This window comes from Thermobia domestica, chromosome 17 (assembly GCF_964235325.1).
Source record: "Thermobia domestica chromosome 17, izTheDome1.hap1.1, whole genome shotgun sequence".
NCBI classification, from domain to species: Eukaryota; Metazoa; Arthropoda; class Insecta; order Zygentoma; family Lepismatidae; genus Thermobia; species Thermobia domestica.
The window spans coordinates 24,287,086-24,307,161 of record NC_137470.1 but is presented as its reverse complement, the minus strand read 5'-3'; the positions used below and the strand labels follow the sequence as shown (position 1 = coordinate 24,307,161).

Here is a 20,076-nt window from a genome sequence, read left to right as displayed (position 1 = left end):
CAGTACTTTTGGGAACAATAGCTGCAGCTGAGATAATGATTGGTTTTATTGTAGCATTTTGACATTATATATATATATATATATATATATATATATATATATATATATATATATATATATATATATATATATATATATATATATATATATATATATATATTATTTCGTCTGACAGGTCTTTACATTTCCTTATTTTCGTACTGAATGTTGTACGTATGTTATCAGCTAATGGTATTGCTATATCTATGAGTGTTACTTATTGGTCCATTTTATTGATATTATTATTATTATTATTATTATTATTATTATTATTATTATTATTATTATTATTATTATTATTATTATTATTATTATTATTGGGAATTGAAACTACTGAATGTTTTACATACTCTTAATTAATGTATTGATAGTTGCAATTCTGTGCAAACAAATCGTACGATACAGGGGACTCTTGATTCAGCTTTTCTGCTCTCTTTTTTTTTCAGGATACTTTAAGGCAGGTGACGTCACGTGGAGGTATCGCGGAATTTTTAAACAGAACAAGTGAAGTACTGCATAAATGATTATACTACTGTTTCAAGATCAGCAAAAAACATCTTAATTGTGCAGTAGCTCATTATAATAACATAAGAAGCAATACAAACGAAATAATGTTCCATCGATTCCCTAGAAATGATGAACTTCGAAGAAGATGGATTTCCCGCTGTAAGCAAAAGACCACATAATATGGATTACACTCGAATATGTTCTGCTCACTTTTCACCACAAGATTATGAAAGAGATTGAAAAATGAGCTTCTCGGTTTCACCCAAAAGTAATGTTTAAGATCTGACGCTGTCCCTCCATTAGTATTGATACCAAACTAGACGCTAGTCCAGTTGAAAAGCAGGAATAATTTATTTTACTTTTATTAACATTTGTTTCTGATGGCCTGAAACTTAAGCAATTTACGTCCGTAAAGCGAAATGGAATTTGGTACTAACGAGAATATAAATATATACTCTCATACACTATTATTTAGTTTAAATGACGTACTTTAGTTTTGTTGAGTATCTGATTCATTATTCTGACAATGTGCTCAAAGTGCACTTGCAGAAGAACATTCATAGGAAACTATTACGAACCGAATGTAACCTAACCTAATCTGTCTAAACGAACCGTATTATTACGTACAAATTATATTGATTTTATTCCTTCTCCAATGCCACATGGTGTGACAAAATTACTTGTTCTGCTCTAAGTGCACTCTTACCATTATTCTTAGGTAATAGTGGGTAATAGAAGGGCTGATGGACAGAGGGGGATAAGTCACGGAAACTAAATTCCAAGAAATCAAGAGGTAGGGATGCATGCGAGACGAGACGAGACGAGAAATGACAAAAGGCTCGTCTCGTCTCGAAGCCTAAAATGTTGGTCTCGTCTAGCGCCTCGTCTCGTCTCTCAAATGTGAAGTCTCGTCTCGCGTCTCGCATACAATTTTGATTCCCATCTCGCGTCTTGCGCGAGCTTTCTCGCGTGGTCTCGCAGTCTCGCATATATTATGGGTCAAAATTTTGCAATTTGTTATTCTATGGCTGTTAATGAATGATGATGTGATATTATGTCAGAAGGCAGGTATTTGACCTAAAAGTCTTTTGGCAAGGTGAATCCATGGTAGTTTGTCATTCCTTTTCATGGGAAGAATGTTCATACCATCCTAAGGAGACGGAACCTAGAGTTCAACATGGTATCCGAGCTTGTTTCCCTCTCGCTCTAAATTAAAAGAAAAGTTGTGCTGGAATTTGATTGCTGGAGCATTATTTTTGTCAAATTAATACAATAATTTACAGCAAAACCAGCATAAATTGTTGCTGGATCCAACATTGTTTTCCAGCTTAGAGGTCTCCAGCAATATGTTCCAATATGCCATGCGGGCACATTTTTGCCCCGAAAAAAAAAAGTCGCCAATGTAATTAGGATAAAAAAGAATATAACGTTTCCGTATGTTTTTCTGAACTCATTGAACCAAACCCGGATCCTTTTACTATATCTATGTAAATTTCTTCGTCTTTATTTAACCGGATTTCAACCTTGTCTTTAGCTGCTTCTATTCCGATTAATGCTCTAATGTCACAATATCCAAAATTAACACGGAGTGTTCCCTTAGAATAGGTTTGAACTTTCTTTTCAGAAAGTTTAACCTCTCTAGCATTACATTTGTGGAAGCAGTAGAGAAAATATAATAATACGTTACTTGTGTCCAGTGGTGTAGGAAAGGGGGCAGAGGGGCCGCCCCCCAAAAATGTCCGACAATGTACTTTGGTACTTTATGTTTGTAATTTTTTATATATTTTTATGTTTATATATTGTTTGTTTGTAATTTATTTATATGTACCTATAATTTCACTCGCCCCCCCCCCAAACACACATCCTGGCTACGCTACTGAGAAGAACAGTGCTGCCATCTATTGTCGCCTATCTCCCTGTACACCAACCACCAAGGAATAACATTACTTGTGTCAACGGACTTGTGGATAACGCAATATGTTAACGATTGCGAGAATCAAAATATCCAGCAAACTATACTTGATAAGAAAAGAGCTTTCTGGACCAATTTCCAGATGATACAGTTGAACTAACTGCAGTGTTGCCAGAATATCAAAACCTGAAAAATTTTGGTTAACCCGACAGCACTGGTGTCAAGCCACACAGACACAGACCACATGTCTTTTGATCCTGAGCTAAGTAAAATGCTGACTTTACAAGAACGCTGTTTCGTGTAACTTCCTACTTCAACACCTCAGTTGTAGACCACATCTTATCGTTTGCTGAGAGGCATTCTATCCGGAGGCATCTAACTAAAAATATCATGTTATTTCTGCAAGCGGGGCCGAGGATAAACTTTGACGAGCAAGGATAACCCCGCCATCCCCCAACATTAATCGCTAGTAGTAATGTGAAAAAGACAGAACCAACATAAATATCACATTTCGGGAGCAATAGAGAGTCTTGTTCGATTTTCATACCAAAAACAAAAGTGCCCGCGCGCGCCCGCGTGTATGTGTTTGTATCTCAAAATAAAGTCCTAAATCGATGCTGTAATAAATTTCCAATTTACAAAGCTTTTCCTTTTTAGTGATGTTTTGAAACTAAAGAAGGCTTTAATTCTGAAAATCAACATTGGATAATAATAAATCTCATAAAATGCCTATTGCCCAAATCACTTTTTTGTTCCTGGAGGCATTAACGCTCAACTCAATAAATGTAAAATCACTAAATATACAATTAAATGTAATTCATAAATGTTGCGAGACTGTGAGAAGTCTCGCGAGACTTCTCGTGCGAGACTTAACCGAGTCTCGTCTCGCGTCTCGTCTCGCATGGTTTAGTCTTGTATCGCGTCTCGCATAAAAATTTCACTCTCGTCTCGTGTCTCGTCTCGCGTGCATCCCTACCGAAAGGTAAAGTGTAGGACAAAAAACTGCAAATTTTCCCCTGTGAAATGTTTTCTTTTTATGTATGTAACTTGTAATATATAATGTAAAGTGTATTGTATTGAGTAATAAACGAATATCAGTAAAGTAATGGATATATTTTGCAGTAATAATATCTGACAGTTTGATTAATACGCACTAAATACAATAGATTAGGTTAGATTTCTAACCTAACTTAATCTAATCCAATTAAGTTAGGTTAGGTTCGGCTATGGTAGGTTAGGATAGATTAGATTTCTAACGTAACCTAACTTATCCTAACACAACCTAACCTAATGTGTTATTACATACCCGGAATCTCTGAATACTTTGAATTATTTTGCCTTATGTATTTTACTACCTGAAATGTTCTCATGGAGAGGATTGATTTATGGAAAGTATTTGAACTCCTTCCCCTCTTAGAATTCAATGAATTTCAATGAAAGTGTAATGAAAAAAATCTATAATGTCACACCTTCCCCACTCCCAAAGAGGATGAATTTGGATTTAAACGGTATGTGGAGGGTCACTATTTATTTCAGTGACCCCAAAAATTATGAGCTGGACACGAATTTCGACTGTTTTCGATTATTTGTCGTCTGCTTTCTATCTCCTCTCACTCCCGAAACTGAAAAATTATAAGATCCTAAGTTAGTCTTGGGCGCATTAAAGTACCAATAATACTTGGTACTTTAAGTTGATCGAGGAGGAGTTAGCAGTCAATTATTCTTACAATGATTTTTATTTATATGAATAGAAAATGACTCTTCTTCCCCTTAAAACGGAAATTTTCAAAGCAATGGAATATGTTTTCCCTTAAGTTTAATGAGGAGTTTATATACCGAGTTTCATCTTTCGAACTTGATAGGCTCGTGAGATACTGTATATTAGGCACAAATTTTGAACCACTTCTACCCCTTTATGATTCACCCTTTAATCCAAATAATGTGATAAAAATCTTAGTCAGGTCAACTCATGTACTAAAAATTATAAAAATCGTCCCAAAAGTCTAGGATAAGTTAGCGAGCAAACATTATATTCATTTTTATTTGTATAGATAATGAATCATTATTGACAGTATTTATTTATTTATTTATTAAATTATATCGTTTCTGTGAATAGACAAAGCTCATTATTTGCATTTGGAAAGACAAGGAAGTTCATAATTATGTTTTGAATACAGTTTTACGAGTAAAGTGTAACAAGCAGGCAAACCAAAAAAATATCTTCACCGATACCTCCACATGACGTCACGGACAGGAAGCCAATCAGAACGCTAATCGCGAACTGGGGCTACCTGTTATTTTATATATCTTGAGTACGATATATGATTCTTCTCTCGACTCATAAGCATGCACTCTATGGATTTGATTATATTATTCTCGGGACTCATAAGTATGTACTCGTTAGTACGAGGTGCTATCCAAAATATTCCGGACTGGTGCTGCCATCTAGTGAAAAATTTACTTTTGGATTAATGACCGCCATCACCCACGAAGTAGTTCCCTTCCGCACAAAGACACCGATCCCAGAGATCTGACATTGACCAAACGTATCCTGGAAGTCCTGTTCTTTGAGAGTGTGTAGCACCGCCAGCAATGCTTCGTGAATCCTCTCAAATGTGTCGAACCGACGGCGTTTCAACTTGCTTTTCAGTTTTGAGAAGAGAACGAAGTCGCAGGGGGCCAAATCCGGCGAGTACGGTGGGTGGGGTACGACTGCCATGTTGTTTGTTGCCAAAAAGTTCCTGGTGAGCAAGAAGGTGTTTCGGCGCATTGTCGTGATGCAGCAGCCAATTCCCTTGTCTCCAAAATTCGGACCGTCGTCTCCGTTTGTTTTCACGGAGCCGTCACAAAACATCACAGTAATACGTGGATTTCACTGTTTGATTTGGTGGGACGAATGTTTTGTGCACAATCCCCTTGATATCAAAGAAAACGATGAACATGCTCTTGACTTTGCTCTTCATCTATATTGCCTGCCTCTTTTAGTCGTGGTGAGCTTGGGCTCTTCCGCTGGGACGATTGTTGGTTTGTCCCAGCCAACCATAACCGTAAATCAAGCTCTCGTCGCCGGTGATAAGAAGGTTGGATCATCAGATGCGGTCTGACGAAGCTCCCTGCAAACTGCCACACGCTGTGCCTTCTGATCAGCAATCAAGATCCTTGGCACAAATTTTGCGGCGAAAGGATTCATGGATAATTCAACAGTCAAAATTCGTTGGCATGTCTCGTAACCAATTCCCTCTTCATCGGTAAGGTCGTGAATGGTTCGACGTTGATCCTCACGAACCAATTGTTGATGTTTGGCAACAATGTCTGACGTTGTGCGGCTTGACGGGTCTTCCAGTGTGGGCATCCTCTTCGATGTCTATAAGGCCGGCCCTGAACCGAGCATGCCACGCAAACACACGCGTACGGCTCATGCTGTATTCCCCAAACAATTGTTGAATCATTGCAAAGGTCTCCGCATCACTTTTCCCAAGATTCGCACAGAATTTGAGACACACGCGCTCTTTTAATCTCGGATCCACCGTCAAATCCTAACACACCACACACAGAGTATCATGAAAAGCACTATGGTCACTCAACACATCACCTAGCTGCATGAAACTGCCAACTCTCACTCATTAAATATGTTAATCTTGCCAATTATCAGTGCAAAGCTCTACTACTACTATTTTCCAGATGACAGCACTAGTCCCAAAAATTCTGGATAGCACCACGTAGATGGATTGCTAATTAGGTAATGTATAGTCTTGTTTCTATGGTATAATCTCTTTGAGAAATTTTAGTTACTCTTTCTTCAATATAAAATCATCCATATTACTTTGTGTGTTATGCTTACATTAGTATGATTGCTCTTTGTTAAAAGACTACATTTACGGGAGTTTATTAACTTTTTTTTTTCTGTAAAACGATACATATCAAGTTTTGTCAGGCACGAAATTTAAGACAATAATGTGTTTGCTACGTGTAGATACATTTTGTGTAAGATATCTGCACCTGTCAAGCTATTGCCTACACTTGGTATATTATAAATAAATAGAAGCTTCTGGGACATAGCTTGTAGTATAGTTTTTTCTCATTTTTCTCAAAACTTGATTTTCTGGCATGTGTCATTTTAGAAAAAAACAATTCAGTTGTTACTGAAACTTCCCACGTATTGGTACAAATTAACTATATTGGCGCAGAATAATAGCTATTGTCACAATTTGAGTTTAAACTATTATTATTATTATTATTATTATTATTATTATTATTATTATTATTATTATTATTATTATTATTATTATTATTATTATTATTATTATTATTGAAATTTGGAAATTTGGTGCTGCATGTGAAATCACAGAAGAGGCTAAAGAAAAACTAGTATAATTAACGACAATTAAGGAGAGGAGAGTGAAGTATTCAGCGTTTACGAAAGAGATCCCAAAGTACACCGAGCTTACAAATACGCCACCGAGGAGGATTAGCCAGGTATAAAGGATATTGAGAACCACTGTTTTAAAGCGATAAAAATATCCAATAATAGCAAGGAGTCAAGCCTTCTCTCACTTCTACTAGACTAGTATTCTCAGTCGTAGCACCCAAAACGAGGTGAACCTTTTCTCTTCGTGTCTTTCATTTTTATTGATCTCATCCTGTTCTCATCTCATTGTGAGAGAAACTATAATGTATTCTAACATGCATTGTGTGTTTATCTGTCGTAGCGAGGTTTCTCATTAGCATATTCCTGATTGCGTGTTAAACTTTCATTGTGTAAACATCGTTTCGTATTTTAAATAATGCCATTTTGGTTTTGTTTGCTTGTTTCAGCTATTACGTGCTACACTTGCGTCAACGTTAGTGACAATGAGGTGTGTAACAAGTTCGCCATTGACAGGCCTTGCCCAGAAGGTAAGATTTTCTCTACCTTTCTCTTTATTTGGTTTGTAATAATTTCTATGTGTCAGCACACGTGCATGTTGTACAGCTGAGTCGCCCTTGAGTATACTGTGGTTCCTCAATGCATAGTACACAATGCATAATGCATATATATGAATTAGATATGTCTAGATCGCAAACTCCTGAGGCAGTGAGTGGCAACTGACTAGATGATTTTCAAATCAAACAGAAGGCGTTGGATTATTTCTTTGAATCGGTGTAAGTGGTCCTTTCATCAGTTTAACGCGGGAAGCAAACAACATTAGCTCCTCCTGAGAATCGAACCAGGTCAACCACGCCAAAGGCATATACATTAAACTTTTAACCACGAGGAAGCTTCCACATAAGGTGTTTTAATGATATGGTGTTCTAGGTAGTACTGATCTATCATATCTTTCAGCTCCATAATGGCTAAACGGTTAGCGTACAACAACATGTTCAGCGTGAGAGGCCCGGGTACTATTCTTGACATGTGTCACGGATCCAACTTTAAGCTCGATGTCTGTCTCATATATTCTCGCCGCTGAAAGGGACGCCAAACACAAAATCAAATCATGTCTTCCTCGCCCGAGGCGAAACCATCACTGCAGATCGTTTAAGTGCTTCAGTTTCTTGAAATGGACCGCAAACTTGCCTGCGAGCACTCACCAATCGCCAACAAACATGATTACACAATATTGCATGACGATGGATGATCATGAGTGACGGAAAGGTCTGTAGATACTTCTCATGAGTTGTGATTTTAATCCTTTCCTCACTCGGCGTACTCCACTTACGTTTCTCTCACTAACTACCACCTTTGCTTTGGAATCTCTCCTTTTTTCTCTGGAATCGATTTTTTCTCCCTTTGGAATCGGTCTTTTCCCCTTTGAGATTGGTGTTTTGCTCCACTTGGAATCGGTCTTTTACCCTCTTTGGAATCAATAGTACCCTTTTGAAATCGGTCTTTTACCTCTTCGGAATCGGTCTTTTCCGCTTGGAATCGGTCTTTTCCCCCTTGAATTGGCCGTTTCCCCCTTGGAATCTCTCTTGTTCTCCTTGAAATCGGTTCTCTGCTCCTTCCTAAATCGGTCTTTTGATCTCTGAAAAAAATGAGTTCCAGATTCAATTATGAAAACATTTAAAAAAGTTATTATAACGTGTAAATGCAAATGTTTATTTCTACTTATTTTAAGCAAGGAAATATTAGAAACCAGTGAAAAACAACACTGCCAGATTTAATCTAATACCATTTTGCTCCATTATTAATGGGAGCGGTTGTTTTTCTGAAGGCAGTTGAGAGGCGATATCTCATCCTCAATTACAACAGGGTGTGGCGGCACAATATCTCATTCAAAAAGCTACCGAGTTGTTTAATTTACCAGTTGTTTATGTAGGTTTTGCACATATAGACTGATATATATATATATATATATATCTGTGTGTTTTTTAGGTAAAGTGTTGTTGCTGTCGAAAGAGATAATTACATCTCCAGCTTTCCAAAATACAACACATACGAGTATTCTATTTTGTTTCTCTCTTTAGTTTCTCAAACCGAATGGGCCTATATTTTATTTCCAACTACTTCTTAACCATATTTTCGGTTTCGTTAACACAGAAGCTTTAATTACTATGTGTGTATGCTGATACTAATGGGAAACTTGTAAAAGAGTGAGGGGGGAAAAACAACGTGTTTCTGCGCTCAATTAATTATTCATAGTTTCTCCCTTTTCTCCCAAACGTATATTTTACTCTGTCTCCATCTCTTTCTCTGCCTCCACCTGCATACATGAGATTATGTGCGTTAGAATGTTTAAGCCATAGAAGACACTTCGTCGGAGAGTTGTGTTATCCATCGGCTTTGTAAATATGGAAGACCAGCAATGGGATGATTAAAATAAGCTGTTCCCTAGAGCTCCCAATGAGTAGTTGCATACCATATTAACACATCAAAGAAATACAGTATTCGATAAACAGGGTAAAACTTCATGAAATTATGAAAAGATTACCATGGAATTCGCGCTCTTTTTTGAGTATTTGTGAATGGAAGCAGTTTAACAGTGAAAATAAGAAATTGCTAAACAATCTTGTACCTGGATTCCTAATGTAAGTGTATTTCCGCTACCCTGCATTAGAGGATATCGCATTTTATGTGCCTATCACATTATAGGATAAATTTCATTTTGTCTGTTTTAAATAAATACTATTAATATAGTAGTGAGAATAATAAAATTAGTGCCTAAATACCCATACCTCTTTCTACACAAACGGAAATTGAGGTCACAGGAATGAACGTTACTGTACTAGAAGGAACATATTACCTTTTAATATAAACCAGGACGGCATCCTTTCCATAACATTGTTATCATCGTAAAATATCATTATTATATAACTGTGAAATTATCTTCATAAATGGATAAATTCTCCATTTCCAAATATTTAAAAAATGCATTATTTTGAATTGATTTTTTCAGGCACAGCCTTCTGCCATACCGTGCATGTGATGGACACATCAGGGCAAAGCACTTTTGTCAACAAAAGGTGTGCTCTCGCATCGGAGTGTACATGGAAGACTGTTGGATGCAGATCAACCAAAAATGAAACGGTAAGTCTCTCAAAAGTAATTAATTATCTGTTGATATGAATGATATCAGGGTCACTGGAATAGAAGACAAATGGAGGGATGTGGGATACATATCAATGGTTACAGTGTTCTCCCCTTCTGGCTGGAATCAGTTCAATCCAAGATTATGTGCGTGTACGTATGATAGACAACATGGTACGCTGGAGGTTTTCTTCTCAAGTTCTTCATTGAACTGTTTCTACTATCTTCAAGCACTTATATTTGCTAGCCTTTTACTCGCGACAGTGCACAATAGAAAACTTGAAGCCAAAGAATTTACTTCATTAACAAGTGGAAAGCAGTTCTTTTATTAAAGATTATCGCAAGGTCATTACTTGCAAAAAGTTTCCAGAGCTTGAATACTTCTGCAATCATTTTTATTTAGCGAATATCTTTAATTATCCATCTACACACGTCTCCATTCCCTCAAAGAGTTCCTAGAAGTCTTGCTTTACCTGTATGTATTCCGAGCTCACTAATGCTCAATATCTATCATTTCTTAGCTCTTCATCCATAAATAAACACACACACACATATATATATATATATATATATATATATATATATATATATATATATATATATATATATATATATATATATATATATATATATATATATAAATGAAGGCAAATGAAGTTGAAGTTGAGGAATCAATATCAGAGCTTTCCATTCATGGTTGTCCATATATATAATAGTTCAATATTTTAATTCTTGAGAAAGATTAAGAATGACTCTGGAATTATCATTCTTAATGTCCTTTGCACTCAAATTTCAATTACAAGAATCGTGCGATTTCATATCCAATAAATCTCATTCAATTTGAGTCTCATGACTCTTCATGTTAACCGAATTCTAGCTTCAAGGCAGATGAGTCTTTTCACCTTGTTTCATTCATAAATAGTAAAGTTAAAAGAATAGCTTCTCAGCTTTTGTTGCATTCTCCATCCTTCATCATGCCTTGATCAATTGATTCTGATGCTGATAACTGGAATATCTTTTACCCATGTTCGTAATTCGAACTTGTAGAACACATATTTCTTTGGTGCTTAGTCGAAGGGGCTTATACCACTTTTTTAATCTTTTCCAGTTTGTGATACAGAATTGACAAAGCCAACTGAGTATTTCGTTTGTATTGTTGGCGCATGTCTTGAATGCAATAATAAATGCAACTTACTAGACGACTGACAGAAGTGTCACTCACCGATTTGCATAAAACTTTGCATACTTGTAGAACATCGAAAAATAATAGACACGTAGTTTTTTTTATTTATTTCGGCAATGGTGAGCGTTTAGGAGTACAAATCACCCTTTGAATGTTAGGGGTGGTCTCAAAGCATAGATCATTTAATGTAGAAACAAAACATATTGCCAGGGGAGGGTTAGCAGAGCTGATTCAGATTCTGATGTCAAAATTACAAAATTCAAAATGGCGGACCCAATATAGTAATTACAATTACTAAAATTCTTCTGGTTTGAAATGCTCTACAGTTAGCCAAGAACAATTGTAGTTGGCAAGGGTTACTGCGAGAAGGTTGGAGACCGATTTGAAACCTCTTTTTGTACTTATTTTAACGAAATGCTTGAATCAAGTGAGTCTCTGCATCTCTCATTATTCGGGGTGCTTATTTACAGTGATTTATAGTATATTTGGGTTCCGTGTTGAACTTTGAAGAACGCAATAGACGCTCAATTGAGACAGTTGGTATAATTTTGTTAATAGGGGCTACAATGTATTCACACTTTAACTCTGATACTCGAAATTTTCGTCTGCACTTTATCGTTAAAATGGATTGTTGAGTATAATAGTGGGCCGAAAGTAGGTTGAGTTGATTTTGAGTTTAACGTCCCTTTCAGCAGCGAGGCCAAATGAGACGGGACCTATTGATTAACGTGAAATCCGAATCATATTAGCTCCCGCCGGGAAGGGCTGAAAGAACGATCACAATTTCGACTCCATTATATAACGACCGATTAAGTCTAACCATCGATTGGTTGAGTACTGTAATGAAAGACAATTTCCGTTGCTTCATGGCTAGCTCGTCCAATGAGTCAGAATTTTGCAATTGGTAGAGTTAAAAGATAATAAAACGCTGTGTTGCGATATGTCGCGGCCTGAAAACGAAAGACAGAATATCAATGCCAACTGGGATATATGACATTGTATATCACTGCCTAGGTGGCGTTGCATAACCTCACCTGCTGCACACAAGGGGACTCCCTATAAATAAGCACACCGAATAGTGAGAGGCGAGGGGACTCACTAGACATGCAGAAACTCATTTTAATCAAGTATACCGTTAAAATAAATGCAGAAAGGTGTTTGAAATCTGCCTGCAAACTTCTCGCAGTAACTCCTGCCAACTGTAATTGTTCTTGGCTAAGTGCAGAGCATTTCAAACCAGAAGACGTTTAGTAATTATAATCACTATATTGGTTCCGCAATTTTAAATTTTGTAATTTTGAAGTCAAATTCTGAATTAGCTCTCCTAACCGCCCTGACACTATGTTTTCTTATACATTAAATGATCGTTTTCTGTCTATGCTTGGAGACGAACTCTAACGTTCAAGGGATGGTTTCTACCCTTAAACTTGCGCCATTGTCGAAATTTTTAAAAAAAGGCGTGTCAATTATTTTTCGATGTGCTACAATTATGCACAGTTTCATTCAAATCTGTGAGTGACACTTCCGTAAGTCTCCTTGTTAGTCATATTTTATTAATAATTAGTCGGTAATAAGGACATATATCGATATATTTTGAAGCTTATTTTGGCTCTGCTGATTTTTTTAGTTAATCCTTTTTGACTATGCATCAAATATCTTTATTTTTATTATTATGTTATTCTACAGAAATCTATTTATTCTTACGAAAACCAATTTTAAAATATCCTGGTATTGTTGAAATTTTAAAAGCGATTAGTACTATCTAATTAAAAATGTCAGAGGTCATTGCAAAGCGACAACTGAATTAGCAATGTCTAATTGGAAATGCAAAGTTCAAAATGATAAACAGATGTAAATAATGAGTGTGCAGTGACATGGTAGTTTACTTGCTTGAACTTATTCTTAATTCAGTTACAATAACCAGTTTCATATTTACCTGCAGCCTGTTTACTTCTTACAGCTTTTAATATTTTATTTGTATTAGTGATTGATTATCAATTTTATTTAATTTTCAAAATTAGCTTCTTTTATTTGAAGAAATTAAAACAATGTGTTTCATGATTCAAGTTGGTAAAGTATTTCGTTCAAAAACAAATGGTTGGAATTAGCGTAAAGATGCATTTTCCCTAGAATATTTGAATATCCGTAATTTTGTTCGAGCATTTAAAAAGTTGAAACTTTTACTATAGTTTTTTTTTCTCGTATAGATGTATATTTTGTGAAATCTAACTTTGTATTTCATGTCCCACAAGATATATAATACTTCAAACTTTGCCAGATTTGCATTTGTTTAAAATATAAAAGCAATAAGAAGCATGTATCAATGTTAATACTCTAGCTATAGTGAGTAAAGTACCATATTCAGTTATAATCAAAAGATTCAAATTTCACAGTTCACCCCTTCATTGTAAACGTAAGCTATAAATAGGGGGCTTTGTTAAATTTTGATACTAAACTAAGAAGTAATTTTCACCTGTTATTGTTTGAATCTATTAAGGCTTTACATACTAAGACACAAAATTGAAGAGTGAAAGTTCTGAATAAACTTTGTTTGTTGCAATGGTTTTGAATAACCTAGTCCTAAGATATACTAGTTTACATCAATGTCTGCAGAGTCACTAATTAGGACGTGGTGCCCAACAAAAATTACCACCATTCACAAACGGACTCAGATTATTTATTTTCCTTTAAGTTTTGTGTTGCCAATTAACATAGTAATAATATATAAAAAACAAAATGATCAAGCGACCCTCATTGAATTACTCCATATGGACTGACCCATATATAAGTAATTAATTCCATTATACATTACAGTCTTTATGTGGAAGTTTTTTTTAATAAACAGGGAATACATAAAAAGAAAAGTTGGTAATGTTAAAGTTTTCAATGTGTATGAACAATAAAAGTAATAATCAGAAAACATTACGTATTAATTACCTTTTCAGAATGCTTCTTTATTAGTGCAAAATTCAATTTCCTATTCCTTTAAAAAATGCATTTTCTTATAGCCTACCAATACAAAAGAAATTCTAGCAAAGACGAAGGTTAGAATATCAAACGATCTTCTTCTTCTTCTTCTTCTTCTTCTTATTATTATTATTATTATTATTATTATTATTATTATTATTATTATTATTATTATTATTATTATTATTATCGGATTATGTTCATACAATTAGAATAATTTTTGTTTTAGTTTGTTGAAAATAGAAACTGCTGAAACTTTAAAACAGAGTCCAGCAGAAACAGAGTTCAGCAGATCTTTGAAAGTTTTATATATATTTTTTTTCGTATTTTTATGCTTAATATTTTTAGGTAATTTAAACATTTCCGGTTAGTTTTCAATATTTTAAAGATTGTTCTATCCAGTTTTATTCTAAAACTTTCTTTTTACGAATATATATGCTTGTCAATCTTTGAGAATCTTTGTCGAAATCAAAATATCGATAGTGATGTTTCAAAATTTTCATTTTAAATGTAAATACATGAATTTCATATTTTCAGTCATGTTTAATAAAAAAGAAATAACATTTCATCTCTAGATAATATTCACCATACTTCTGAGAAATCAAAATTTTGGGCCATTTTTGAACTTAGGAGACCAGTCTTAAAACATACATATATACCGCATAAAACATGTAACTATATTTATATTCATAGCTATAATGGTTTTAATGAGCTTTATTTTTGTTTTCAGATATGCAACTCCTGCTGTGACGAACAGTATTGCAACGAAGAAGTTCCTACAGATTCTTCCAACGCTATTTTGATCAATATTCACTCATACAGTCAGCAGAAACATCTGAATACATGGTTATTTTTCTCCTGTACTCTTTCGGTCATATGGAAAATGTGGAGACACTATGAGCTCACATGACAATAGGAGCATTAGTTTCTAGTTATTTTTATTAGCCTGCCTAGCAAAAAAAAAAAAAAAAAAAAAAAAAAACAAGAAAGAAATTGTTTGTGTTCAACGTTGCATATCCGGCACATATCGTTAAAAAATAGTCCAATTGTTGCTATTGTATTATAATATATTTCTGATAAAACATCTGTGTCAGTTCCCAAGTGTTGAACCTATACAAATGAAGAGAAAATTTTGCATAGAATCAGCATATGCAAATTTATGTTACTTACCTGATTTATGAGGATAGTGTTACCAGAATGGGTTTAGCTGTAAACACTTGGTGCAGTGATTATCAGCTTTGTTGTTACCTGCTGTTCGTATAGTGAAGATCAATGTTTAAGAGAAGGCATTGATGCAATGGTTAGCACTGAAGCTTAATGTTTCTGCATTGAAAAACTCAGATAAACATAGTCAAACAGTACCAAAGATGTGAAGAATGTATAGGTTAAGCATTTGATGCCATATTTGATAGTCAAGAAAACATAAACAAGAACATTAGAAAACACTTATTGTCTGCAAAAGAAAGTACTTTTATATGTAAAGGTGAAGTTTATACGAATCGGATATTTATATGTTTTCATATAGCTCACTGAAGCTGGAATAAGCTGAGATCGATGCACCACAATCAGAGATTGTTTAGTCGAACATGTAAATTTCGTAAGTTTAGTCACATTCAAATACTTGATTTATATTTTAAGAATATTGAGCTTACTCTTACTCAAAACAAGAAAACGAATAAGAAATCAGTGGCAAAAACATTTTCATACCAGACAATTATTTAATAGTCTCATAGCTAGGTTTACGTCTCTGGAAAGAAGAGGCAAATATTTTGTGTTTTGTTAAATAAAAAGTTGATGGATAAGACTCATCAAGCGATTCGTGTTAAGGCAGATAGACATTATATTTCTTCAACAAATGACTGTAGGAATTCGAAGTGTTTTTGAAGAAAACACCTGGGTAGAACAAATAACTAACAAGGAAGTATTAGTGGAGTTTCAGAGATGGTTAAATAAAATGGTTAAATAAAGAAATAAAGAACTATTTAGAATACAATAAAGGTAACCAAGAAAGTTCTCTTGCATTTCCATCCAACACCTTCGAACATCGATATGTCATCTAACACGTACCTCGAAAATCAAGAATAGTCCCCATTAGTATCTGCCAACTTTCTGAAAGGCTATGAATTCCATTGTGGTAGAACTTGGTTGACCGTGAAGCAAAGAAGGTATCAAGTGCATTTTCCACTTCTACTAGAGATCTGAACTGGCGTTCTCTAAGGTGATTGTCCAAAGAATGAAACATGTAATAATCGGAAGGTGCAATGTCCGGGGAGTATAGCGGATGCAAAAGTGTTTCGCATTCAAGGCGGAGAATCGTGTACCAGGTCATCCTATCTACCTGGCGCTTATCATTGTCCTGAAACAGGAGAACCCCTTTGCGATTCAGAAGTGCTTGCTCCAGAGTTTTCAATTTATTCTTGAGTACGGCTCAACTGCTGACAGTCCACAGTTGCATTAATGCTCTGACCATCTGGTAGCAGTTCCCGATGCACGGTGCCGCGAGCAGTCCACCAAACAGAAGAGAACCTTCTGGTGCAGTGCTGGTTTCGGCTGTTTTGGAACCGGTTCAAAGAATACTAACCAATCATGACAGCGCCCTGGAGCTTCATACAGGAACCACTTCTCATCACATGTAAACACCCTGTTCAGAAATGGTTCATCCCTCAGACAACACAGCAAAGGAAGACAGGTGTCTGCTCATGTTGCCTTCTAGCTCAGAGTCAAATCATATGGGATCCAAACCATCGACCCAACTTGTAGTGCTTCCCAAGTTGATGGAGGTGTTGCTGAATGGTTTCTCTACTCACACTAAATTGTAGTCCCAGTTCCGTACATGTCTGGCCACTGTTCGCCTCTATTGCTGCCTGAAGATCTTCATTTAGTACATGTTTGGTCTTCCGGCATATGTTGCGTCTTCGAATGTTTCATCACTTGACTTTCTTGATTACCTTTATATTTGTAACGAAATTGCCTTCTTAGAGATGTAATAAAAATATTTTTGAGAAACTAACATTGCAAGGGTAAAAGGATTATTAAAAATAGATGGAGGTCTTGAAGATGAAAATTCTTATGGGAAACAAACAGATTAGTGGAGGGCTTTAGAACACGGAAACACCTAACTTAAGAAAAACAAACCCTCAATCATAGCTAAATTTCTTTTTATGATACCCATTTTGGTTCTTTGATTTCGTGTTCTCAGTTGTCAACCATCATTTCGTAACTCTAAACCTGAAACCATATTTTCAGATATATGAGGAAGTCCTTAAACATAGAAGACAAAATGCGTGAATATAATTTTAATCTTAATATGAAAGAAATCCACCGTACTTTATCATGCAATTGGCATGCCTCTTTGTGAGTTACGAATGTCTGTTCTAGTGAAGTGACTGTTTATGCCTTAGTTTTACAGCAATATTTGCTTACATTTTCGAATTTTCATTTATTACTTATCCGAGTTTTATCAAAATAATAATGAGAAAGCGTGTCAATCGTAATATGTTTATAGGAGAGATTGATTAATAGTATTTTGATCACCCATCTACCTATTGTTTGTTTAGTTTAAAATTGAAACAGAAGTGGTAAAGACTGAAGTTCTGGTTGACTGGATTATTTGTATTACGTAACTTCGTAGACAATTGAAGCACTTAGAGGATAAAGGTGTTATGTTACAAGTTTTGAAACGTTACATTCTGGCGGTTCATCCACGTGTTATATGTTATTCATGCTACGTAACACATTGTTTAGTGGGTCCTCGTCTGAGTGCAGATATTTAGAAACGAGGAACGCGATATGTTAAGGACAAAATTGTGAAAGTGAATTTTGCCCTCATATTCAATTTCTTACATAACACCTTTATCTTCTAAGCGATTCAACTGTATCTGCAGTGGACATGGGTAATCGGTGGGATAAATTTGAAAATTTCACGGCACATCTTTCAATTACTTTATTCAAAAATACATATTAGTATCACACTTACCAATGTTGGTATATCGAATTCACAATTAGATGTATCGATGGTCAGTTATTACCAAGCTTAGATAAATAACATAGGGTGTCCGAGGTTAACATCAATACAGTATTGCAAGCGCTGTATCTCAAACGACAGTGTCATTCCATTCTAAGGAAAGGTTGTCCTCAGAGGACTTCAACCACATATCTCACTAAAGTAGCAGTTTCATGAAGTGTGGGAACGTTACAAATCACTCATTCCTTTCTGAAATTTGTGTAAATTTTAAACAAGACGTAGATTTCTCAAACGACCAAATGTGTGCTTATGGTGAAAATGTGTGCTTATATTCAAACAATTTATATGTGTACATAGGCTCGAAAATTTGTGTGAGTGTAAATAAAGACTTAACAAGGAACATCGCAAAAATAGTTTGCAGCTTTTTTACGGTTAAAAAGAAAGTGAATGATAACTTTAAAGTGGATTATCAGAGAAATATGTAAGTGTGAAACTGTACGATAATGGGAAAATCTGTTTATTTATATGCATGACTGCTCAAAATAGTATATTTTGTGCCAAAAAATAGTTTTAAAAAAGTAAGATTTATACAATATTATCTATATATAAAAAAAGTAAACCTAGCCTACCACTAGCACGAGAAAATGAATGAAAAGATACTTATCGCTTATAGTACAGAGTGGCCCATAATTATGTAATCCCTAGTGACCCAGCAGTGACCGTAATCCCTATTCTCAGGCTACACAGCGTTGCCATATCGAAACTCTTTGTCAAGAATTACAAATACTACAGTTAGTCAAACATCATATACATATTTATGAGCCACCCTATACTTCAAACTTCGACTGCTTCTGAGCATGTACCAAGGTAAGTATTAGAAAGCAGGACGACTAAAACAAATAGCTCGAGTTCCTTGTGATTACTATTTAAGTATAGTCTTGTTTATAAAAACTGGCCACCCAACTCTTCTTGGAAAGTTTTGCATTCTTACCTACAGTTGGAATTGTCAAATAAATACATATTTCTTTTGGCCAATTGAGATTTTATTTATAGCCAAACTATTAGAATTTCCTATGTACGCTTGCCAAAAAAAAATCACCTAAATCAAGTTGAGTGGTCAAGATTTTTTGAACAAGACTACACACTTCGCTTTAAATTTCTGTCCATTTAAATTTAGATTATTCTGTGTAAATTATATGATATGAAAAAAGCTTAGTATGTATATTTTTGTTGTCATTCTATACTCCTGACAAAAGGTGGTCATGAATTTTTAATCTGTAAATAAGGCCAATAGGAAATATTTAATATCGTTAAATATATTAACATAAATATTACTCTTTGTTTATTCACAAAATCTGATTAATTTCAATTCATAATAATAATTGTGTGTGTATGATTTTTATATCTAGAAGCCAATACATGGACGTCTACCGTGTTCTCTATAATCAGTAAATATTCCAATCTTTCTAAGTCGAAACATTTTTTGTCTAGTCACTTCAGTTTACCTCTGCTTCGTAAACAAATGTAAATAAAATTAAACAAATGTATGTAATTTTGTTTAATTTGCCTAGTCATTTCTCCCAAGCGAACCTTGTGTTTCTAAAGGTTATTGTAAATACATAAACAACCATGTATTAATTTATTGTAATAAATTATTACAAAAAATGCGTACATTTACTTTAATCTATGATCAAATGCAAGACGAGTGGTAACACTATTATTTTGTGACACGATTAAGTGCATAGTAAAACTAAGACATACACAAATACATAAATCTAATACTTCTTTCTCCTTCTGATGTAACGTTTCTTTTCTTACATCTAGAGAGTTTCGAAATGCGGTGTTGAAGGAAGATGGAGAAGATAAAATGGACAGACAGAGTAACAAACGATGTTTTAAAACGGAAAGAGGACTTTCTAGCCAGCATTTTTCGTTGGAAGACCAATGGGGTTGGACACTCCTTGCGAAGAAATTGTCTTATCCATACTGCCATAGAG

General features: G+C 34.9%; 1 protein-coding gene across 1 annotated transcript in view; it reads left to right on the top strand.

Moving 5' to 3' along the window:
- The window catches only part of LOC145673731 (ly6/PLAUR domain-containing protein 6B-like), a 77,012-nt gene extending 57,309 nt beyond the window's left edge, over positions 1-19,703 (top strand). The window contains exons 3-5 of the mRNA XM_081743448.1: positions 7,274-7,354; positions 9,835-9,965; positions 14,846-19,703. Coding sequence (XP_081599574.1) covers positions 7,274-7,354; positions 9,835-9,965; positions 14,846-15,025 — 392 coding nt within the window. The 3' untranslated portion in view covers positions 15,026-19,703. The remainder of the gene's footprint in view (positions 1-7,273; positions 7,355-9,834; positions 9,966-14,845) is intronic.
- Positions 19,704-20,076: the final 373 nt, after the last annotated feature.